This window comes from Papaver somniferum, chromosome 1 (genome assembly GCF_003573695.1).
Source record: "Papaver somniferum cultivar HN1 chromosome 1, ASM357369v1, whole genome shotgun sequence".
In the NCBI taxonomy this organism is placed as follows: Eukaryota; Viridiplantae; Streptophyta; class Magnoliopsida; order Ranunculales; family Papaveraceae; genus Papaver; species Papaver somniferum.
This window is the reverse complement of record NC_039358.1, coordinates 224,872,536-224,897,121: the sequence shown is the minus strand read 5'-3', so window position 1 is coordinate 224,897,121 and position 24,586 is coordinate 224,872,536. Positions and strand designations below refer to the sequence as shown.

The window sequence follows — 24,586 nt, the reverse complement described above, 5'->3', positions numbered from 1 at the left end:
TTGCAAGAAACTGATGGCAGTCAAGGAATATCTTAAAGTCTGAAATAAAGGATAGTTTTGGTAAAGTAGGCAAGAAGATGGATGAAATTCTAGTCCAGATCCAGGAGGTAGACTTTGTTGACGAGGAAGGGACAGCCACCATCCAAGACCGTATACAAAGGATTAATCTCAAAAAGACTACATCAAATGGGCTAATTTGGAGCACAAAAGGATCCAAAACAAGAGAAAAGGACAGTGGATTGCAGATGGGGATAAGAACACTGGCTTCTTTCACAGAATTGTAAATGGGATGAGACGGGCCAACACATCTCTTGTCTGAGGATTGATGGAGACTTAACAGAAGATCGGAGTTTTATTGTGGAGAAACTACAAGAGTTTTATTCTGATTTGTACACAGAAGAGAGGTGAGTAGACCATTCATGGAAGATATACAATTTGAAAGAATTAGTGAAGTGCAAAGGGAGGAAATGGAAACTAAATTACAGAAACAGAAGTTGTATTGTCTATTAAACAGATGGAATCTAACAGAGCACCGGGACCTGACGGCTTCCCCATTGAGTTCTACACGCATTTCTGGGATATTATAAAAGAGGACTTCATGAGCATGGTTCACTACTTCGACATTAATGGTTTCTTAGATTGGAGAACAAATAATACTTTTATCACTCTCATTCCGAAAAGAGATAATGTGGAGCTGGTGACCGACTATAGGCCGATAAGCTTGATCAATACTTGCTACAAGATTATCTCGCACGTTCTCTCTACAAGGCTTAAAAAGGTACTTCCCCATGTTATATCGAATACACAAAATGCATTTGTGCAAAACAGACAAATTATAGATAGTATATTATTGGCAAATGAATGCGTTGATTCTAAGCTGAGGGAGGGCTCGAATGGGTGGATGTTCAAATTGGATATAGAGAAGGCATATGACAAAGTAAACTGGGACTATTTAGACATTATCATGAGCAAAATGGGAATGGGTCAGAAATGGAGAAGGTGGATCAAGACTCTAGTATCGACTGCACACTTCTCTATTCTCCTCAATGGGACGCCTGGGAATCAATTCAAGAGTACTAGAGGGTTGCGACAGGGTGACCCTCTATCCCCTTTCCTTTTCACTATGGTTATGGAGGGACTATGCAAGATGGTACAAAAACTGGAAGTTACTGGGGTATACAAAGGTTTCAAAGTCAAGCCAAATGGAACACAACTGTCACACCTTTTGTTTGCAGACGATACAATCTTCTTCTCTAGTGATGATGCTGAACAGATTCTTAACATTCGAGCTCTTCTTATTTGCTTTGAAATCAGTTCGGGACTTAGTATCAATCCAATGAAGAGTTCGGCAATCAAGTTTGGAAATACGAACTCGGACGACATTGTTGAGACTGGTCTTGGATGCATTTTCCAGGAGTTACCTGTTATGTATCTTGGAATGCCAACAGGTGCCCAGTATAGACACAAGAATATTTGGGACTCGGTTATAGAGCATATGGAGAAGAAACTACAGTCTTGGCAAGGGAGTCTTTTATCTTATGGTGGAAGATTGGTTTTAATCAAAAGTGTTTTAAGCACACTTGTCATATACCTCATGTCAGTTTATTCGATGCCGGCGTCAGTCGAGAAAAAACTTAACAAGATCATGCGGAACTTTCTATGGGGTAGTGACACAAACAACAAGAAGAAATATGCTTTAGTTTCATTTGAAAAGGTGTGTATGGAAAAAGAATATGGTGGGCTTGGCATTAGACAGTTGCGGGTTATGAATGATGCGTTATTGTGCAAATGGTGCTGGAGGTTTACGAATGAAGAAGAATCACTGTGGAGAGTCCTTACTAAAGAGAAGTATGGGCTTACGAAGAATAAATGGGATATAAGGAATATTAGATCATCATATGGTAGTTCGGTTTGGAAAGGTGTCAACATGAGATTGCAAAAATTCATGGAGGGGATCAGATATTGCATTGGCAAGGGAAATAGGACTCTATTCTGGACAGATCAGTGGATCGGCGATCTCAAGCTTCAGATAGAATTTCCCAACCTGTTCAGAGTATCAAGGAAAAAAGACCACAACATTGATAAGTTCTATTCTATAACTGACGGCAACATCAGTTGGAATTTAGACTTAAGAAGAAGACTTACTGATGAGGAGATTCAGGAAGCAGTGAGACTCACAACTCTTTTGGAAACAATAGTTATCAGTGACAATGAGGATACAAGGGTTTGGAAACACACGAAAGATGGGACTTTCACTGTTCGATCTTGCTACAAAGTATTGGCTCATAAAGAAAATACGGTGTTTCCTCATAGGGATGTTTGGAATAGTAAGGTACCATCTAAAGTTACTTTTTTCACTTGGTTGGTACACCACAATTCCATTCTTACCCAGGATGTACTTAAAAAGAGAGGTCGATGCTTGGTAAATAGATGCAACATGTGTAAAATGGAGGAAGAATCTATTAATCATTTATTCTTGCATTGTACTGAGGCAACCGAAGTGTGGAGATATTTCTACAAAGCATTCGGAGTGGATTGGGTTCAGGGAAGAGATATTAGCATGGTATTTCTTGAAACAAAAACTAGAGTCTTCACAAGAAAAGGAAATTTTATATGGAACGTGCTTCCATTTGCTATTTGTTGGGGAATTTGGAAGGAGAGGAACCAAAGAACTTTTAATGATAAGGAAATCCTTGTATATAATCTCATTCTGGAAATCAAAGCCGATATTCTATATTGGGCTCAGCCAACGGGAGTGTTAGATGGAGTACACTTTGAAGACCTTGCTCTTAGATGGGAGGAACTAGTAAGAGAGTGAAGAGTTGAGTGCTTGTAATGGATTTCACTGAGGATTGTTCATTTGTTTGTGGTGTTTGGGTTCTCAATTGTATTATTCTTTATTACTTATCAATATAATTATCTATTTTTGCTGATCAAAAAAAAAAAAAAAACACTTACAACGTACGCTGGTCAGTGAGTGAAAAAGTAATTGAAGAATTCACCGTGAAGATAAATGAGGTGACCATAATGGGTGTATGTAACTGCCATAAATTTGAGTTTGTTTGCATACCATGTAGGCATTTACATCATATTCTAGTACTTCGGTTTTATGTGGTGGACATCCCATCTCATTTCATTATGGAAAGATGGACTAAACAAGGAAACAGGTCTGAAGTATTAGGGGCTTGATGGATTGGCGATGGATGATGGTAAGAGTACTGGAATTGAAGCTATGCGGATTAGTCATTATTGTCGACTGTCGACTGAGCTAGCATATATGTTGGGTAAATCTGAAAAAGCGTATGACGTTGCAATTGACCTTCTTAATCAAGCATTTGAGCAAGTTCGGCTGGTTGATGTGGTTGAACTTGGAAAGGAACATGGAAAAGATGTGGAGGAATGTGCTGATATTGAACCTTTAGTTGTAAATAGTTCATGTAGTGTACTTGCAGTAGTAGCTAACGAGGAGTCATGTGCTAGTTCACCTGCAAAGAAGATAGGTGATCCGCGTAAATTCCCAACGAAAGGTAAGGAAAAAGAAATAATTGAAAGCAACTCTCGCTTCAAGAGTGGTATAGAAATGAACAGAAAACCTAGAAAATGCAAAACATGCGGCGGATAAAATCATGATAGCCGCAATTGTCCAAAGAGAAAAGCTGAGCAACAGAGTGCTGTTATTACCTTAGGTATGTGGTCACATGGTTGAAATGGTAGTTTACTTTAAAAATCTTATGTCCGTAGTTGTTTGATTTTAATAGCAATGTCTAAATTTTTCACTGATTTTCAGGTACTTGATGATATGTATATAAGACGGGAATGACTCAGAAGGACTACAAGCAGGCTTGCGTCAATTTTTGGACGGATAGTAACTTTTTTTAACTGCCTGATTTTTTGTAAGTGTTCACACTTTATCACGGGTGACTCTCTGTTAGCAAGTTTGTGTCTATGAAGTCTTCAAGGCTTCAAAATTTTTTGTTAGCAGCAAAGGGTGAGAAGGGTACTCGAAGCATGTAATTTATGTAGCACCCAATGTCAAAACAGTAGCAACGGCAGAATTTTATACAATATTGTTGATAATAGTGGAACTTCGCATGCATAATTTCGCGTTTGTGTTTCTTTCAGTAGCGCTTTAAAAGCAAATTATACAAGTATTTAACCACTGAAAAGATGAATCAAGATACATGTTCATATTCATACAGTATTTTAAATTTTTAAAAATCTGTATTTTCTAGCTTAACATTCTCTTAGGCGTTCCCACAAACATCAAGAGAGCCCAACATCCATTCGGGTGACCATCAACAGAAACAAAAAAGAAAGAAAAAAATCAATTCGTGTTCAAACATTAATTGAGGAATTCAAGCAGTTGATAAACTTTGCATACATTTTCTAAATCCAAATCTAGCTGATTGAGCAAGAGTGGAGGTACATGGGATCATTGATGTTAGGAGAGATTCGATCCATTCATCAAATCAAATAAGAAGGTTCTTCAATCTAAATGGTTATTGATTTTTTCACCAGAGAATTTCTTCATGAATAGAAGAGATTCAATCTGTTCATCGAATCTATGTTTAATACCGAGAGGGAAGGAAAAATCAAAACGAAAGTTCTTGAGTAGGGCTGCACATGGGTCGGGTTGGGTCGGGTTTGGCCTCACCCGTCACCCAACCCTCTGATGGTGGGTAACAGAAGTTGTCACCCGCAACCAACCCAACATTACAATGGGTCGATTTTCATCCGACTCACATTACGGTGGGTTGGATCGGGTGGGTGGTGGGTTACCCACCATAAAATACAATGAACATTACATTAAGAACCCAATTGAAATAAGCCAACCCAAAATCAATCTTAGGAAACAAAACCCTAATTAGTATTTACAAATTACAATGATTCCTAGTCTCACCTTTGGTTGTTGGTTTACTGGTGACGATGTTGATTGATTGTTGCGAGTGATGCTGTGATTTGATTTACAAAGCGAAGAGAAAATGAAAAAATAAACTGAGCCTCTGAGACTGCCGTTGAAGGGAACCGATTGAAGACTCTTCAGTGAAGAGAAGCTAACGATGATTAGGTTTAGGCATTATATATTATCACTTCAATGGATGTGGTTCATCTAGGATAGGTAATCTAAGGGTTAACATTAATTTAGAAATATTTAGGTGGGTGGGTGGGTTGGGTCGGGTGAGGGAAGTTGTCAACCACAGTCGACCCACCATACGATGGGTTTTGATGTTGTGACCCATAGTCGACCCGCTCATAAATGGGTTGGGTCGGGTGCGGGTAATTTCAGGCGGATGTGGGTTGGGTTGGGTTGGTGGGTTGAGTCGGTTTTGTGCAGCCCTGTTCTTGAGATAGAAATGGGGAGGCGGAGGAGGACGAGTGGAAAGAAAAAACGAAACTGACATTAAGGCTTTGCCCGACAAATAATATGGGTACGGGTCATCTAGTAGTCCGTGTCTTTTTTCAATTAATCTAAACCATGTATTTTTATTTATTCCATCATCTTAACCGTCCAAGATATACAAATCTATGGTTCACACAAGTTGGCCGATTTTGTCCCTCTAAGCCTGTCCCTCGATCCCCCTCTTATTTACAACAATAAGTCTAGATCCACCGCGTGACACAAACACGTGGGATCCATAGAAAAATAAAAATCCACCCCTATCCTAGGTTTTAGGGGCTTCTCTCTTGTGGTAATTTCACGGTGGTTTCTTGTGGGACCCATAGAAAATTAAAAATCCACCCCTATTATCTTCTGATAGGTTTCATCACCGTGCGTCTAGCTTAGCCAAATTTACAAAGAGGAGTGTTACACCTACGTACATTTAGCTCCCCCAAAAAATCTCGTAGGTGATTGGATGGCTCACGGAAGCCTTCTCTGTATTGGGAATTGGGATTATCAGTGGGTGAAAGCGGGTCCCGTATTTTTTTAGTGAGGGGATTTTAGTTCATGCAAACACTTGGTAAACCCCTAGTTAGTAAGTTCGCGAATGAATTTTGACGTATCACGAATTTTACCGTCTTATTCGCGTACGTTTACAACTCCGAACCCAAGTCGCGTATTATGTGGCATTCCTGGATTATTAGCGAACCGTTCACGAATTTTACGTATCCCGAGTGATACGTCCGCTTAATTCGCCATAAATTCTTTAGCTTTTACTTTTCAAAGACTCCACTTTTTGGGCTTTACTGTCTCCCGAGCGTACACGACCGAATATTAAAAGTGTTGTAATTTTTATGAAACAAAAACGACTAAAGAGATTTGAAGGTGAAGGTGAGAGAGATCTCAAACTCACTAACCAAGCATCTAAACCACCATACGACGTCCTCTTGAATAATTAATGTTGTATATATTATTAATATCATCATATTAAGTTTATTTTTTCTTTAAATAACTCACACATGTGCATAAAAATTGGTCTATGACCTTATAAATACAAATTATTTGTTATATATAGATACCGAATTTTCAGAGCCGAACTCACATTTATAAATCGAATTATACACGTACGTATGCCGTTCCGAATTACTGACGTATCACGTCCCGTTGATCGAATTTTGGACCGAATCTGGATTTTACAAAACCGTATAATACTCGTACGTTTGCCGTTCCGTACGTTTGCCGAATCCCGAATTACTAACTAGGGGTAAACCTAGCATTTTCGATTTACGAAATCATTAAAGTGGTCCATTCATGGAATTAAATGGTCTGCCATCTTGATAGTGGGAATGTCCTAACTGCAACTCTCCATTGAATAACTCGATTAAAATTAAAAGGAAATATTTTAAGATATTGACTTTGACATTTTACCTCTACACTAATAGTCTAAGATCATTCCGAATCTTACTGCGAGTAAAGACCATTGGTTGGAGATAGCCACATGGGCCGGTCATGCTTAATTCATGGCGGTATATTAGTGTGACTACGACTAAATGTGAAAGCTACATGAACATGCAATCTCTGAAATCCAAACCAACAAATTCAGTAACACTTGGAGCAATCTTCAAAAATTTACGATTATTTTTATTCTTATATATGGTACAAATACTGGTGATGGGATATTAGTTAATTGAAGTAGTATTTTAATTTTATTGACCCAGATTAAAAGAAGTTTAGCAAGTTAGGTTATCCCCAGGAGACACACCAATCTGATCACAGTAAGTCTTATAATAATTGATCCTAGCCTGAACTGTTGCTGGATTGCCCCCATTACACTCCATCCCATTGATGGCACGAATTGTGCCACCGAACCCTTGACCAGAAGTTATGATCGAATGGACATTATTCATCCAGAACCATAATGCAGTCTTGAATGAAACGATGGGATCACTAGCCACTATCTCTGGATTGTTGAGTCCGTCGAAGCCAATGCTGTTTCCGGCTGGCCCGTAGTTGTAGTTCCATGACAATTGAATCGGTCCTCGGCCGTAATATCCCTTACCGGCAACACATGGGTATTGTGTGTTTCCTTCATCACAGTAGTCCTTGGTTGGACCATCTATTTCTTCAGTATAGCAAAAATCTGTGCCAACAAAAAATGGAAGATCATTGTAAATCAGTACTAGCTAAACATTTAATAAAATTTCTTCAATTCCGAGTCAACTCGGAAGATTTATAATAAAAATAGCATCATGAACTCTAAGAACGGAAATATTTTCAAAATTGTTAAATCCGACTAAGCAAATAGGCTTGGTACAAAAACTTACGTCCAGTCTCATGGGTTGCATGGGCGAAAAACGCAGCAATTTCACGTTTCGAGTCATCTTGATTACCGACTTTACCGAATCGAGGATACGAGTTCAGAGCATCAAGAAACGCGCTACGTGAGTAAAAGTTCTTCCCGGCGCAGTTACCATCAGCATGACTAATTATCCCATTAAAAAAATCCGGTGTGACAATATCAGAAACAGAAACGTCATTTGTAGGCGGAGGAGCAGTGCAAGGACCTTGTTGACATCCAGCACCACAGTAGTCACTTGTGGTTCCGCAATAACCGAAACGACTGCAACATAAATCCGCAGCACAACCACAATTCTGACCCACTACTGATTGTAATGAAATTCCGATAAGAATTCCGATTACTGAAACTAGATTCAACTTGTTATTGGTTGCCATTTTCTTTCTTGAAGAAGAAAGATATGCTGGTAATGTTTTAGGTGTACAAATTAAGTGCGTGGTTGATGGCTATTTAAAGCAAATTTTTGAGCAATGAAAAGTAGAAGAAGAACATTCAATCTTTCATAAGTCAATATGGGCTATTATTGGTACCACTAGGCATGTCTATTCATATTATGAGTGCCGCATTTCTCTACTTATAACATTGACTTTGACTAGTCAGAGATGACGTGCTTCGATACCTAGTGGGGAAAGTTGGGCCGACACCAAAATGAACGTATAGTGCGCGGCAAATTCCGGGAATCCGTGGTGGATAAATCTTTAAGCCGATTATTTGCTAATTTTTTTTTACAACAATTGATAATCAGTCGGAGAAAATTATTATTGTAGGAGTTAAATATCGCACGTATTAATAACTACGCAAAGTGAAGAATACAACATACGCGAGGAGCATCGCACACAGCAAATTGAGATGTCACATCAGATGATGTCAGCAAAGTCATGGGTAAAGTGTGAGGAGTTATGCGAAGATGTAAGATATGCGAAGATGAGCGATTGTATATGAGCGAACATGTCGCATAGAGATCCCGAAAATAAAGGGATTCTTAGATGTCATCCACTATGTAAAAACCTATATAAAGGAGAGAGTAGTTGTCTTGTAGAGCATTCTGGGACAAGTCTTGTAAGAGAGAGAAAATAAATTTAGGTTACAAGAAGTGTTGTTGTAGATTACCATTCATCTTGTAAGCAGTTTGAATATTCAATCAACAAAACAATTGTTTATGATGATTACATAGAGAGATAACCAGATTAAGTGGAGTGTAGTTGTAAGAAATCTTACAACTACATTTTTGGCGCTAGAAAACAGCTTTGGATGATAAATCCTGATATCATATCATAAATTGTAAAAGAAAATAGTGAGATCAAAACATTTAGCAAACGGTAAGGATTGAATCTGTTGTAGAACAAGGAATGGCGACTAGAAGGAGTAACAGACTCGCCGAACGAAGAAGAATTACAAATCTTGAGCAAGAAGAAGAAAGAATGGACGAAAATCAAAGAGAAGAAAATCCAATTCGGCTTCAACAAGGACAAGGACAGAATATTGATTATGATAGAGTGAGTGTCCATACTGCGATGAAAAATTCTACGGAAGAAGAACAGAGAAATGGGAATTACGCGAATTTCAAGAAGAGATATGGAATCTTACCTAGTTGCAATATCAGATTCGAAAGGTGGAAATACAAGCTTACTTTCGAGACTCACAAATGTTGTTGCGAGTACATCGCAGAGAAATCAAGGAAGGAGTAATGCGGAAATGAAACAAAAATTAGTGGTTATGGGCAGTGTAGATCAAGCATAGTTTGAGAAAGAGTACAAAGATAAACAAATTCAAAAATATGGAAGTAATGATACAGTTCAGCCAGGTAACTCTACAGGACAACAAACAAATTATAACAAGAAAGCTGGAAGAATAGTGTGGGAACATGTAAATCTGCCAAAATTAAATACTACGGTGGATAAAGTATGGGAAGCTTCTCTCCTAATGGATGATATTTCAGAACCACATAATGCAGGCGAAGAGCCACCAACATGGAGGAGGAGTAAATAATTTTGTGTCTATCAAAGATTCAATGGTCATACAACAAGCAACTGCAGAAATGTGAGGAAGATTATATTGTGAATGATCGAGCAGGGGAAGTTAGACCACTTCCTACTAAATCAAACAGGAAATTTACAACCACCACCATCTCAAGGAAATAAATACGGAAAGGAAATAGATAGAAACACATTTGTTATCGAGGTGGGAGCGAAGGCAAAAAATCTATTATGTAACTCGATCATACATTCATTCAAAAACATAGAAGATTTTCATGATAATATCTTAAGTCGGGTATATGCAAGAGATGATGAAGGAAGGGAAATTTTCAACCTGGAAAAAATACCATCTTTGGAGGACTGGGAAAAGCAGAAAATTTCGTTCAGTGCAGATGAAGTCCCACAAGGAAAAGCTTCACATGAGTGCCCGTTAGTGGTAAGATTGGGAATTAACCCGAAAAACTTTAGAAGAAAATGAAGAAGAAAATGAGAAAAACACCTGGGCGATAAATAGAATTCTTATAGACACAAGAAGTTCATTGGATATTCTATTTTATCACACATACAAAACAGTGGGTGGCAGAGACGATGAATTGATCCCCTCAACATACAAGATCTATGGTTTTAATGGCTCTGCGAACAAGCCAAAAGGGGATGTGACTATGAGGATTCTTCTACAAAGCTTACCGACAGATATCACATTCTGTGTAGTGGATGTTGAGTCAACATACAATGCTTTAATTGGAAGACCATGGCTGCATAGTATACTAGCTGTTGCATCAACTTTTCATCAGTGTATCAAGTTTCCTTTACCTAAGGGTATTGGAATTATAAGAGGGGACACAGTTGAAAGTAAAAATTGTCAAGAAATTGTTATTGATAGATGCGAAGCAAGGGAGTCTAAGCGAATAAATTGGCAAAAGAATGCAGCAGATAGTAAAAGAGCAGAGAGATTAATGGTCGATGTCTAAGGAAGTATAACGAAATCGAGTAACGGAAGGAAAGAAAACAACATTTGATGGAAAATTCATGATGAAAGGAAATTGGTAGAAGAAATCAATAACGGAAGCAGTAAAAATAGATAATAAAAGATGCAGATGAATATCAACAAAAGCAACAAAATAAGTGGAGACAAAACATCATAAGGTGGAAAGCAAAAGGATGTTCGCACAATGCCAGTTGAATGATTATAAACATGTGCGACATATTCGTATGGTATGTCGCACACGTGGGAATTTCGGAAGAGTCAGAAATGAGGAAGACAAATGCGTATAACGAATGTGTATGATTTTCTTTGAATCAGATGATTTGATAACAACGTTTATGTACTACAGTTGATTGAAATGAAAAACTTTAAATTCATATGAAAAATCCATAATAAGAAAATACAAATAGAAATATTTATAATAAGACCTTTATAAAAGGCTACAGAAAATGATATTTATTATCAGATTGGCTAGGAATCCAAATATGGCGTGCGCCCTAGTTCGCTCATATGCAAAAGGAAAAATAGTAAGACCTAACACACGTCATAATTGGAAAGACCTAGAAGGCATGACTCAAGGAAAGGTTACATCGACCCCGGAACTTGAGTTGTTGAGATTTGGGGTGAGAATTAAACGATAATGCCCATCCGGGAGAGATATCTTAAATTTTCAGTCTAAGATATTAATCTTAGATTGAGAGCCTAAGGTGAGAAAGGCTCTCCTAAGGAGTGCAGAAACTCGATCAGGGCGCCGAGGTACACGGTTGAGTCAAGAGTTCCCGGGACGTCTGGAGCGTGCGTACCTTGCCACTCTTGACAAGTCCTGACTATGATGCACTCGGTCCGAAGATACCCCACTTAGGGTGCGATCTTGCTGACATAAACCCTATAGGTAGTGTATGCGAGATTGCGAAGTCAACTGGTTGTTGAAAATCCGGATGGGAAGAGCCATAATCTTAACCAGATATAGGTAAGCTTCCTTGAAGGGGCAACCAGGGGGAAGATAAGGACGGCACCCTCCATTAGGGAGCTGAATTGTGTCAAAAGACGTAAATGTTCCAAGACTTTTACTCATGGGAGTACTAAGACTTGAGATTTTTATGCGAATTAAAATGAAGAGGAAATACTACAAAGAGAAAATGGTAAGATGAGATCAATGGGTCAATACACTATGGTTTAGCGACTGCCTGCAATTTCATCGCACATAAAAGAGGCAACATAAGACCTTTACATAAGAAGGAAAAAATAAGACCTCACGAATAATACATAAAGTTAATTCTAAAAGTTTCCCGTATGCTCGTACCAAGAGAATCTCTGGATAAAGGATAGCAATTATCTTGGTATAATCAAAGATACAACAAATAACAAGAGGCAAGAATGGGAATGCGAAAGAAGTGTTATTTGCCACATTTTGATAATCTTACTTGCATATGAAGAAGTCATGAATACGAAGCGAAGAAAAGAAGAATCATATTAAAAAGATGAAAGATGAGTTTACAAGAATTTATAAGTATATTACAACAAGAAGAAGCAACCAATTTTCATCTTTCTCATTTCGCTCAGACTCAGAATCGCTGACTTCTTCTTCAGAATCTTCTTCTTCATCAGTAACTTGAATATCAGGGATTGGAACATTTTCAGGGATAGCTGGGAAATGGTACTTCGACAAAGGAATACCATTCTCAACACAAACTCGCTTAACAGCAGCCTCACGAGAACGATTAACATCGTTGCTGTTGTTCTGGACTAAATTAAACCAATTCTGCTTCAGTTGCTGATACTTCAAATTACGAGAAGACGATTCTTCTTTTTTAGCAGCTAAGCGAGTTTCTAGTTCTGAAATTCGCTTTTGTTGTTCCTTCTCTTTCTCTACGAAGTATTAAAAAAAACAAAGTTAAGGGATATAAAAACAAAAAAATGATATATAAAAATGAAGATTAAAGAACAACATATGATCTTCATGATTGGAAATAATGTCTGCGACCAGTGTAGAATGCTCAGTATGAAAACTAACATTTACACCTAAATTTTTTCTAGCCTCGTTCAGAACTCTAGCAGCCCAATTGAACTCAGCTTCACTTTCTATAAGAAGTTGAGACCGAACTAAGTTTCTTTCCTCAACAAGAATATCTCTCTCACGACAAGCTGAATCACGCTCTATCTTAATCTGAATAAGGGATTCTTGAAATTGTTCTAATGATTTCGCACCCCTAAGAGAAATTTCATCTTTTTCAGTAATAAGATCATTCTTCTTTGCCTCCAATATTTGAACTGCTTCTTTCTCCTCATAAAAGCGTCGCTTAAAATTGTTCGCAACGGATAATGCATTTTTATGGCGTTCTCTAAGAGTAGTATATTTTAATCTTAATTCTTCTAAGCTAAGATTTTCAAATCCTCGAGTGGGGAAATTACTTAAAGAGGAACTGAGATGTTCTAAAAGAGTTTCAGCATCGGAAAGATTAGCCGCTTCATCTGAAAGGTTATACAGGTCTGCGAAGACAATCAAGTAAGAAGTGCGAATAATTGAATGAAAGAAAAAGAGTGAGAAAGTCTGAATTACATACCAATGAGTTCCTTGTTTCTTGCTCGATTTTGAAGGACCAATTGAGAATTTGTTGAATTATCATTTTTAAGTTTGGTATTCTCGTTCGCAAGGATCACATTCGCATCTGAAAGAGTAGACTTCTCATGTTTCAGTCTGGTATTCTCAGCTTGTAACTTGTGAAGTTTCCTATTATTGTCTAAAGCAATTGCATAAGATATGCGGGCACCCTGCAAAGATAAAAATATCATAAGTGGATGTTGCAAATAAGGAAAAAATCAAAGATAAGTGTTGTAGAGTGTTACCAAGCCATTCATTGCAAATTGAAAATCTGGATTTATCGCAGAGGCAACTCCGCGAAGAGATCGATCCCCTAAATCAGGAACAGTACGGATCTTTGAGATAATTTGGAAGGAACGTTCTGTTTCATCATCATCAAGAGTAGTAAGAGCATCTCCAGAAAAAAGATCAGACAGTTTTTGACGATACGAGTCAATCGAAATTTCTTCTTCAGAAGCTAAGGTATTTCTCTCCGAAGATTCAGAGCTTGAAGAAGAATCATATCTCGCACGCTTCCTAGAGACATCCTCTTTCGATGAAGTTTTCGTGGGTAAGTTTTTTGAAGCAGGTTTCTTAGGGATTCTCTTGCTCTTGCCTAAAGTTTTGTCACTCAACGGATTCACCTGCACGAATAATCAAGATAAGTAACAGAGGCAACAATATTGTTAAAATGGGAAGTGTGTTTCTTACTTATTTATTCTGCGAAGTTCATACCTTGAGTGAAGTATTGACCTTTGAGGCATCCTACGAAAGAGAAGAAATAAAATATAAGAAGGTTACAAAGATTTACAAATTGGGTTAAGAGAGTCACATACCGTAACTTTCTTTTCCTCGTTCTCGAGTAATTTAAACTCCCAAGGTTGATAAGGGAGAAAATATTCGGGAAGAGGATTATCCGAAACATCTGCAACTCTACCAGAAACAAAGGATCCTTGCAGGATAACAGGACAATTAATCCAACTAGAATCATTAGATCTGCGAGCAACACGATTAGTCACATTACTTTATCGCATTATTTTATCATATTCGGCGATACGGGAACTGCCCATTTAGTCACATTACTTTTCATGATAGCGATATAATAATTTTTAAAGAAATTATCAAGAGTGTACTCAGCAGGATCTATGACTTTGTCATGATGAACTTCTTTTCGCACTTCCTCATGATAAGAATTTCCAAGACCAGTTGCGCGACGAGCATACTCCAAGGGTATCCTAATAACATCACCACTTAGTTGAAATATTCCTCGTGCGAATCTTTCATTATCAAGAATTCTATAGAACAGAGGAATATCAGGATTATATAAAGGGATTGGCAGAGATTGAAGTTGACCTAACGAAACGATGATTTGTTTATTACTCTACTCCTCAGATCTAATTAAGTCAAGGTTAAGTTTGGATGCGAAGTTACAAGAAGGAGGAAGGGAGAGTTCATAACCTCTTTGATTAAAATCGGTTTTCATTCTGTTAAATTCAATCTCCATCTTTTTACCAGCATGAGCCATTAGAGAATGAGAATGAAGAATATGAATTTGCAGAGAAGGTGAGAAAGAATGAAGAAGATAAAAAGAAGGTAAAAGAAAAATAATATGCGGGAAAGAGAATATATAGGAAGGAGTGAACCGTTTTTCGAAATTTACTCTCATTAATGCGAAGAAATGAACGGATAAAAACTTGCGGTTAAAAAAGACGTGTCAAGAAATGAGTGGTTAAAAGGACACGCGTACACAAGAAGGGCTTGAAATCCGGATAACTGTCGGTAAGGTAAAATGGAAAAAGATAAGCATGTGCGATCTTAAAAAGAAGAATTTCTCATATCTCTCACTTTGAAGAATCAAGCGACATGAAAAGAGGCAAATGTAGGAGTTAAATATCGCACATGTTAATAACTACGCGAAGTGAAGAATACAACATACGCGAGGAGCATAGCACACAACAAATTGAGATGTCACATCAGATGATGTCAGCAAAGTCACGGGTAAAGTGTGAGGAGTTATGCGAAGATATAAGATATGCGAAGATGAGCGATTGAATATGAGCAAACATGTCGCATAGAGATCCCGAAAATAAAGGGATTCTTAGCTGTAATCTACTATGTAAAATCCTATATAAAGGAGAGAGTAGTTGTCTTGTAGAGAATTCTGGAACAAGTCTTGTAAGAGAGATTAAAAAAGAGAGAAAATAAATTTAGGTTACAAGAAGTGTTGTTGTAGATTTCCATTCATCCTGTAAGCAGTTTGAATATTCAATCAACAAAACAATTGTTTATGATGATTACATAGAGAGATAACCAGATTAAGTGGTGTGCACAACTACAATTATACTCCAAAATCCAAATAAAAATTCACAAAAAAAGTCTAGTTGGCATTTTGGAATCTGGATTTCAGTGATAGGATATTCGAGAAATGTTTAAATAACTTTGAAATTAAAAGAAAATTACTTTCTTCGACCGAAGAAGTACGCTGGCATGAACTAGGAGATCAAACGTTCGATATTGGTTGAACAAAGTGAAATTCCAATAAATCAATTCTCCACTAAGACAAAACCAATTATTCCACCTAGAAAAATCATTTTGGTACACCTACTATAAAAATTCATTATTCCCGTCAATTCTCCACTAAAATAGTACAAAAATAAATTCATTTTGAACGAAACGGTACCATCTCAGATTGTCAAGTAAATGGAATTATTTTAACAAGTTAGGTTATCCCCAGGTGACACACCAAATTGTTCACAGTAACTCTTATAGTAATTGATCCTGGCCTCTTCCCCATTACACGCTTGTGCAATCGCACGAGTAGTCCCCCCAAATCCTTGATCTGAATTGATCAACGAATGCGCATTGTTCATCCAAAACCACAAAGCTGTTTTGAAAGAGATAACGGAATCATTAGCGACAGTTTCAGGAGCGTTGAGACCATCAAAACCAATACTCTCTCCTGCAAAACCATAGTTAAAATTCCAAGACAACTGAAGCGGTCCTCTGCCATAGTATTGTTTCCCGGGCGCACAGGGATATTTCTCGCTCTCCTCAATGCAATAATCCTTGCTTTGACCATCTATTTCTTCAATCTTACAAAAACCTGCAGGGTGTGTAAAGTGATGAAAGAAAGTTAGATGATCTACATTGAGCAAAAACCCTAACCTTCAAAAAAATATAAAAAGAAGACAATTATTAATCGAAAAACTTACTTCCAGTTTCATAAGTTACATGAGCAAAGAATGCAGCAATTTCTCGTTTCGAGTCATCCGTAGTCCCTTCTTGACCAAACAGAGTATACGACTTTAGGGCATCCAGAAACGTATCACGCCAATAGAAATCCAACCCTGGGCATGTATCTTCTGCTCCATTCCTAATCCCATCGAAAAATTCAACTGTTACGATATCTGAAACCGGAAAAATAGCATAGCATGGACCTTCTAAACAAGCAACGCCGCAAAACTTTTCACCTAAGCCACACATTCCATTTCGAGTACAACATAAGTCTGGTGCACAATCACAATTTTGACCCAAAACTGTCTGCAACAAAGTTGCCAAGAGGATTCCGAGCAGGGCTATCAGGTTTACAGCGTTGAATCCTACCATTATTTTCAGAAAATGAAAAGAGAAGAGGAGATAATTTGTAATGATTCTGTGTGATAATCAAGACAAACGGCACAGTATGTAAGATATTCGCAACTCTTGAATATAAAAATGGAAGAGGAGATAAAAATGGAAGGTTCATTTTTCATTTGGCTTTTCTTAGGAAGCTATTAATAGAGAATCATAGCGAGATCTTGCAGTAAAAATATATAGATGTTTTTGAAAGCTTTTTCTTTCTTTCTTTCTTTGGAAGCCTTTTTTGGAAGCTATTAATGGAGAATTCATGATACCTGAGATATTGTTTTAAATTTTGATGATATTACGAATAAATAAACAAAGATATTCATAATTGGTGAAGGAGGGTGGATATTTGCCCCTGGACTAAAGGAGGAGTCCGTCATTTCTTTTTGTAAAATGTGAAGAAATTTTTTAGGTGGTATCCTTTGCTTCCTAAAATACTCATGTCAAACATTAAATTATACGGTAACTCTATCGTGATCTTTTTCGGGTCCAGATTCTATGTGCCAAAATGACTATGTGCCCTCTGTGCCTACAAATAAAATAGTGATACATGTCTTACCATATTAACCTTAACTGAATCCGTATATATTTGCCGTATTTTACCTCGGCCAAATACTGAAACATAATTTCTTTTTTTAATCCTGTTAAAGGGGCGGCATGATCCATTAGAGGGGCGCAACTTAATAAGACAAAAAGGGTCATTACATGGTAACTCATGTCACCCCTTATCAAAAAAATATGAAAATGACCAATTAACCCTTATTATTAATAATCAAGATTAGTGATGATAATCAAGATTAGTGTTGGTAATCAAGATTAGTGTTGATAATTGATTTTCACTTATAATAACTCTAAAATCAGATTTTTAGAGTTGAAAAAAAAAGTTGTGAGGAGAAGAAAAAAGACATTTTTGTGAAACCCTAAATTTTGATTCACTCAACCAAAATGAGTGATTTCAGTGACAAATTTGAGATGGGTGAATCTCTAAATTAGTTCCCATTAGCTTTTTGTCGCTCAAAATTATCTAAAATACGTAAAAAAATCGAAACTTTTAAAATTTCAGAAGAACATACGGTTGGAATTTAGCTCCTTACCAACTGTAACTCTCAGTTACGGTTCCAAAAGTATCGAATACCAACCGTAACTGGTTCAATTTGGGGAAAACCCAATCGTAATACCAGTTACGGTTGGTAGAATGACAACATATAGCAACCGTAACAAATTACGGTTGGTAACTAATGAATCGAGATCAACCGTAATTAACCTACGGTTGGTAAGGTTATTTTAGTTACAAGTCGTAACTCAAATACGGTTGGTAACAGTGATGTAATTAAAACCGCACGTAAAAAGAAAATGAAACATCCAGGACAACTTACGGTTCGTAACTTAAGTAACTAGACCAACCGTAAATAATTTACGGTTGGAAAAAAAATTCGTAACTGAATATTTTATCTCAAAATCAAGAACTTACGGTTGGTATTTGAGTTAAATGAACCGTAACATCAACTAAATCTATAGTTACGGTTCCAATTAGAGTTATTACCAACCGTAACTCACATGCAACACAAAAATTTCAATTTCAATTTTGATCCAAAACCCTAATTTTTGATACAAAATTAACTTAAATCAAGCACAATAAACAAAACCCTAACTGGGTCTTTTAGAAATATAGTTTTCAATCAACGATTATCAATTTTTCAAATCGTTGATTAATCGAGGACGATGAAAATTTCAATTTTAATGGAGGAGGAGAAGAGAAAAGAGGATGAAAAAAATCAAAAAAAATGTTTTGATTTTTCTGATTCCATTAGGTTAAAAATAGGAGTAGGACAATCTGGTCAATCTACACCCCCTATAGGACATCCCTTAACCAATAAGAGGGACATTGCTATCACCCTTGCCGCCCCTCCAATGGAACATGCCGCCTCTTTAACAGGATTTTTTTTTTAGAAGAAAGGGTGTATATTGAAAAGAAAAGAGATATGTACAAAAATTTACAAAGGAGATAAAACCTCCAAAACCCCGAAAAGCAAGACTAACTTGACTCTATCTCGCCTGCATTATTTCTTCCCATTGATACAAGATTTGGCTAACAGAATAGCCATCGAAAAAATCCGAAGAAGAGCTCCATAAACGAATGTCAAGCTTCACCGCGTATTCCAAATCCTCTCTAGATTTAGGTCTTCCACCATGCACTCTTCTATTCCTTTCCAACCACAGCTCCCAACAAATTGCGAAAGGAATTAGGTGCCAAATCAATTTTAATCGATTTGAGACTCTACTAGAACTCCAGCACTTCATGAAGCCATTTAAATCTTCATTGGTTACCCACATCATCTGCAAAGATTTCAGGAAATTCATCCACAAATTATTAGCCAAACTACAGTGTAAAAATAACACGCATCTATCCGAGCTTATTGTAACCTTCCTATGCAGTAGCATAACTCTTGTTGGCACTGAATTATGCATAGCAGCCCACAATAAAAACACAACTTTTGGTGGGACAGACTTGCTAGCAATAACCTTCTGAAATTCCCAATCTTCATCAGTTTCAGACAGCTTCAAATACAAATCTTGCGAAGTGCAAGCACCCTCAATGCAATCTTCCTCTGCCATCACCAAATCCACATCCCTTAGATCATGTTTAATCTCCAGAAGATCAATTCTTTCTGCAGGGTTTAAATTCCTAAAAAAACTGAAATCCCAATTGATTCATTTCATCTCATACACCGTAGCATATTTATTTGTACTAGCCTTATATAATCTCGGATATTTCTATTTTAACGATCCCCTGTGGTGCCACCAATCATGCCAGAATCTCAGCTTTCTACCATTCTTAATCCTAATCTCAGCCACTTCATAGAAATCCTTATTCGCTTTAAGAATTTCGAACCACATGCTTCTCCTTATTGCTTCTGACGTCTGAATAGGAACCAAGCAAAACTCATCTGATTTTGTTTTCTCACACATAATTTTCCTCCACCATGCTGATGTCTCTCATGCCATTTTGCTAATAAGGATCTATTCACCTTCCTTAGATTCCTAATGCCTAATCCTCCCTTCTTAATTGGTCTGCATATCTTCTCCCATGCCACCCAACTCATCTTCTTCTTATCATCATCCTCACCCCACAAAAACCTTCTCATGATACTGTTCAGTTTCTTCTCCACAGCCACAGGAAGATAATAAACAGATAAAAAATACATAACAACACTCTCTAAAGAGCTTTTTATAAGAGTCACTCTACCTGTCTTGTTCAGAAACTTTCTCTTCCATGGAGCCAATTTTTTCTTCAATCTGTCAATCACTACGTCCCAAATCGCCACACTCCTTTTATCAGCTCCTATTGGCATTCCCAGATAAGTAATAGGAAGAGAATCAATCTTACAACCTAGTTCCTTAGCTAGCTCTTGAACCAATTCATCAACACCTATGCTTGTCATGGAGCTTTTCTCTAGGTTTAGCATCAACACAGTTAAAACTTCAAACATTACTAAGATGATAAATAGCCTTCGTACCTCCAATTTAGACGCATTTAGCAAAATGATAGTGTCGTCCGAAATATTGCAAGTGAGAAACCACCGTTCCACCATTCAACACTTGAAATCCACTAATTCTGTTACCTTCAACAACATCAGATAACAACATAGAGAGTACTTCCACCATTAAAAGAAAAAGGAAAGGTGACAAAGGATCACCTTGTCTAATTCCTTTAGATGGTCTTATGATATTAGTTGTCTCTCCATTAACCATAATTAAGAACTGAGCACCTTTAACACACCAGCCTATCCAATTTATCCACTTCTCTCCAAACCCATTTTTTCTAAGAATTGCAAAGAGTGATGGCCAACTGACGTTATAAAAGGCCTTTTCCATATCAATCTTGCAAAGAATTCCAGGTTTTTTCTGTCTCAGTATGTAAGAATGCAATCAAGTATTTGTTTGTTCTCGATGAAAGCTCCTTGCGCGCTAGAAATAAGATCAGGCATCACCAACTTCAGTCTTTCTGCTAGTAACTTTGACACAATTTTGTAAAATCTACTAATTAGACTCAAAGGTCTAAAGTCTTTCATAGTTGTGCAGTCTTCTTTCTTTGGGTTAAATTCATGAAAGCCATATTCAACCTTCAATCTAATTTCTCTTTACCGTGAAATTCATTAATAGCAGCCATAATCTCCGTCTTGATAAAGTCCCAGCAAGCTTTGTAGAACTCTACATTATATCCATCTGGCCCTGGAGCCTTGTTAACTCCACATTTCTTAATAGCCTCCCATACTTCAGTCTCATCAAATGGTCTTTCCAACCAGGTTTGCTTCCCCGCTTCAATTCTCTTAAAGCTCATATTATCAAAAGAAGGTGAAATTGAAGATGTAGCTGTAAATAGATTTGTATAGTACTGTTGTAATTCATCCTTTATCATTTCTTGATTAAATACATCCCTCCCGGCCACCTCCAGCTTAGTAATACAATTTCTCCTTCGTTTTGCATTTGCCATTTTATGGGAAAACTTTGTATTCCTATCTCCTTCTTTAAAGCCATTGACTTTTGCTCTCTGAAACGCCATTCTGGCTCTAGTAAGTTTAACATTGTTAAGCTTAACCAACAATTCAACCCTTTCTTCTAATTGAGTTGAATGCAATCTAGCAGTCTCTTCCGCCAAATTCAGCACGTTAATCTTCTCCGTAAGCTCATCTTCCTCTTTCCCCACGTTACCAAAGGTGTTTCGGCTCTATCCTTGTATAAAGAATTTTAGATTCTGTAGCTTTCTGAATAATATATAATCTGGTGTCCCCACAAACACCATATTCTTCCACCAAATTTCAACTAGCTTCACAAAATCTGGGTGTTTTAGCCAATGGTTTTCTATTTTGAAACTTGGCTTGACTCTCACCGTAGGAAATAACTCAAAGAGAAGTGCATTATGGTCTGACACAGTCCTTACCAAAGCAGTCTGTGTGGCCGAAGAGAATTTTGCGTCAAAAGTTGTGCAAACCATGAACCTATCAAGTCTGCATAACAAAGGGTCTTTGTGTTTGTTGCTCCACATAAACGCTCCACCATTCAGAGGAAGATCGACAAGCTCCTGCTCCATAATAAAATCATTCAAAAAACCCATATTTCTAACATCTCCACCATCTCTATTTCTTTCAGCATCGCTTCTTACGGCGTTCAAATCACCAAACAAACACCACGCTTCATTTGACCACAGCCTTATTTCCGCCATATCTCTCCAGAATTCCTCCCTCTCATTGTAGTCACAAGGAGAGTAAGCATTAGTAAGAATGAATTTAAAGCCTGTGTCTCTAAATCGCAGCAGAACAGATATATAGTTAACCCCCATTCTCTTGTCTAACAATTCCAAAGAAGAACAATCCCATATGCTCAATAAACCACCACTATTGCCAGCATTGCCTTGAGAAGGGATGAACTCAAATTCAAAATCATCATTGAACCACAATTGCCATACAAACCATCTAGACAAACTTGTTAACTTTGTCTCTTGAATGCCACAAGCCCAACATTTATGTGCAAAGATTAAATCTCTCAATGCAACTTGTTTGTTATAGGCATTCATTCCCCTCAGATTCCAGCTGACTACTTTAGCACCCATCAGTAACACCAATTTCCCTGGAGGTCACCTCTTCCATATCCCCTTCATTCTCTTGAGAATCATTGGAGAAGATAGTCTCACAACTGTCATGAACTTTCTTCCCTTCCGCCAATGCCTTATAACGGTCCCTATATTTGAAAAGGATTTCTTCAATGACATCTTTGGCCTGTTTCTCATCTTTGCTATTAATGCCCCAAATATTGCAACATAACTCAACAACCATTTTCAAAGTGGAGAAGATCACCTCGTTTGAGTCAATGTTTGCCTCCTTCAAATTGCCAAGTTTTATGACAATCTGATCCTCCATTACATGAAACAGATCTTTTGGATTTGATATTTGCAAAGGGGAAACAATGTCATGCTCAAGGGAAGCCGCGTCAAACCCAGGTTTTTCATGCAGCACCATTTGGAGGTCGTCAGGCAAGCCTGAGGAAGAAACCCCATTGTCTACATGATCCACCCCAAAGGTGTTCTCTACATCAATAGCAGTATCACCAACCCCATAACTGCCGTTATCTGTACGAGAAACCCCAGAAAAAAGACCAACAGAAGTCAACTGATTGAATGAATGCTTGGGCTCTACCTCAACACATCCAACCACATTCAAACCACCAGTTAATTCCGCTGCCAATAAACTGTCAATGAGTTCCAGCCTAGATGAAGTAGGAACTACACCCTCACTTCTACTGTCATCTAAGGACTGAAACTTATTACTGGTTGGAATGTCGAACCTGGCTTGTGAAATGGGAACATCTCCTACACATCCATTAATCACAAATCTAGATTCTTCATTGTCTACTTCACATAATAGCATAGGGTTTCCACCTTCCCCCCCCCCCCCCCCCCCCCCATGCATTCCGTGAGTCTCAGATTGAGTGAGAACCTCTTCGTGAATCAATGAATCTGCAACAGCTACATGACCATCAATCGTACTATCATTTGTCTTCTGTTTGTAAGACAATGTTCTTTCAGCATGATTTTCATGAGTCGAAACAACCGAGTGTGTTGCCTCCACCCTGACCGATTTTGCTCCAATAAAGCGTGGGGATCAGTTTTTGAATTTGAAATTTTCTGCAAATTTTCAAACTCCAACAGTAGTCGCTGAAATTCCCCTAATGAAGCCTTTTTCTTAGGAACAAATTTATAGTCCCATTCAATTGAAACGGCCCATACTTGGTCACCTTCTTCAACCATTAGAATCGCCGGTATCTCCGCAAATCCTCCCTTGACTGAGATTCTAAAGAATTTCAAATTTTCCTTCCTCAACGTGCAATCTGCAATCTCCAGCATACCTCCTAATGAATTTCCAATGGATCTGAAAAGATTATAACACCAGGACTTATGTGGAATTCCTCGAATTTTCAGCCATTTTTTCATATCTTGACATAGCTTGAAGTGGTATAACTCCATCCTGCTCCTCTCCAGACTTTTGCAACTCCTTCTTTCGCTCTACCTCAGCCTTTGTTGTTTGCAGCTGTGATAAAGTCACTACCATATCGTCCACAATCAGTTTCTTTGGCCTCCAATTATCTAGCCAGTAATCCCTGACTAAATCAATATAAGCAGATTGGTCATCAATGATTTCTAAATCCAGAAAAGAATCCCACTGCATTTGCTTCAAGACCTCTCTTGCTACTCGCTGCCATCTCACTATTCCATTCACCTGAATCAATCCCCTGCAACCTGATTCCTTCGCCAAAGATCTTGGTAAAGTGCTTTGAAACTCAGAGTTCTTAGGTGTATTCTGCGCAACTTTCCAGATCAAATTGTTTTCCTGCATACACCTCAAAATCTCCTTGCTATTATTATACGGAAACATAATTAAAACCGCTTTCTTCATTTCCATAATTTCCCTTCATTTTCGATCTTTTTGCTTTCCCAAAGAAGCCTTTTTATAATCTCTTTGTTAGGATCAAGAATTACATCTATCGTTCAGTTAAATACAAATCCTTTATGAATTATCTAAGAAGAAACGGTAAGATGACTAAGTTTTGATTAGTCTTAAGCCATCCAAGTATAGTGCACTTTCTGATTCTGAAGTTAATTGGCACCTAAAAAAATATAATCAATTCG

At 37.6% G+C, this 24,586-nt stretch overlaps 3 protein-coding genes across 3 annotated transcripts; all 3 read right to left on the bottom strand.

Moving 5' to 3' along the window:
• Positions 1 to 6,989: 6,989 nt before the first annotated feature.
• Positions 6,990 to 8,168, bottom strand: LOC113317289 (endochitinase EP3-like). Its single transcript, XM_026565428.1, has 2 exons — positions 7,705 to 8,168; positions 6,990 to 7,520 (listed from the first exon to the last, which is right to left on the bottom strand). Exons 1-2 carry the CDS (start codon positions 8,111 to 8,113, stop codon positions 7,111 to 7,113), a joined length of 819 nt encoding a protein of 272 aa, XP_026421213.1. The 5' UTR covers positions 8,114 to 8,168; the 3' UTR covers positions 6,990 to 7,110.
• A 7,670-nt stretch (positions 8,169 to 15,838) lies between these two features.
• LOC113317313 (endochitinase EP3-like) lies at positions 15,839 to 17,006 on the bottom strand. The gene is made up of 2 exons (XM_026565443.1): positions 16,491 to 17,006; positions 15,839 to 16,381 (listed from the first exon to the last, which is right to left on the bottom strand). The coding sequence occupies exons 1-2, from the start codon at positions 16,882 to 16,884 to the stop codon at positions 15,990 to 15,992; spliced, it is 786 nt and encodes a 261-aa protein (XP_026421228.1). The 5' UTR covers positions 16,885 to 17,006; the 3' UTR covers positions 15,839 to 15,989.
• A 4,022-nt stretch (positions 17,007 to 21,028) lies between these two features.
• Positions 21,029 to 22,477, bottom strand: LOC113361664. Its single transcript, XM_026604836.1, has 2 exons — positions 21,794 to 22,477; positions 21,029 to 21,631 (listed from the first exon to the last, which is right to left on the bottom strand). The coding sequence occupies exons 1-2, from the start codon at positions 22,475 to 22,477 to the stop codon at positions 21,029 to 21,031; spliced, it is 1,287 nt and encodes a 428-aa protein (XP_026460621.1).
• Positions 22,478 to 24,586: the final 2,109 nt, after the last annotated feature.

Coding starts and splice junctions, on each gene's coding strand:
- LOC113361664 (XM_026604836.1), bottom strand. CDS start 22,477: ATGAATGCCTATAACAAACAAGTTGCATTGAGAGATTTAATCTTTGCA. Junction 21,632..21,793: donor TCTTTGAGTTATTTCCTACG/GTGAGAGTCAAG, acceptor ATACAAGGATAG/AGCCGAAACACCTTTGGTAA.
- LOC113317313 (XM_026565443.1), bottom strand. CDS start 16,884: ATGGTAGGATTCAACGCTGTAAACCTGATAGCCCTGCTCGGAATCCTC. Junction 16,382..16,490: donor TGTAACTTATGAAACTGGAA/GTAAGTTTTTCG, acceptor CACACCCTGCAG/GTTTTTGTAAGATTGAAGAA.
- LOC113317289 (XM_026565428.1), bottom strand. CDS start 8,113: ATGGCAACCAATAACAAGTTGAATCTAGTTTCAGTAATCGGAATTCTT. Junction 7,521..7,704: donor TGCAACCCATGAGACTGGAC/GTAAGTTTTTGT, acceptor TTGTTGGCACAG/ATTTTTGCTATACTGAAGAA.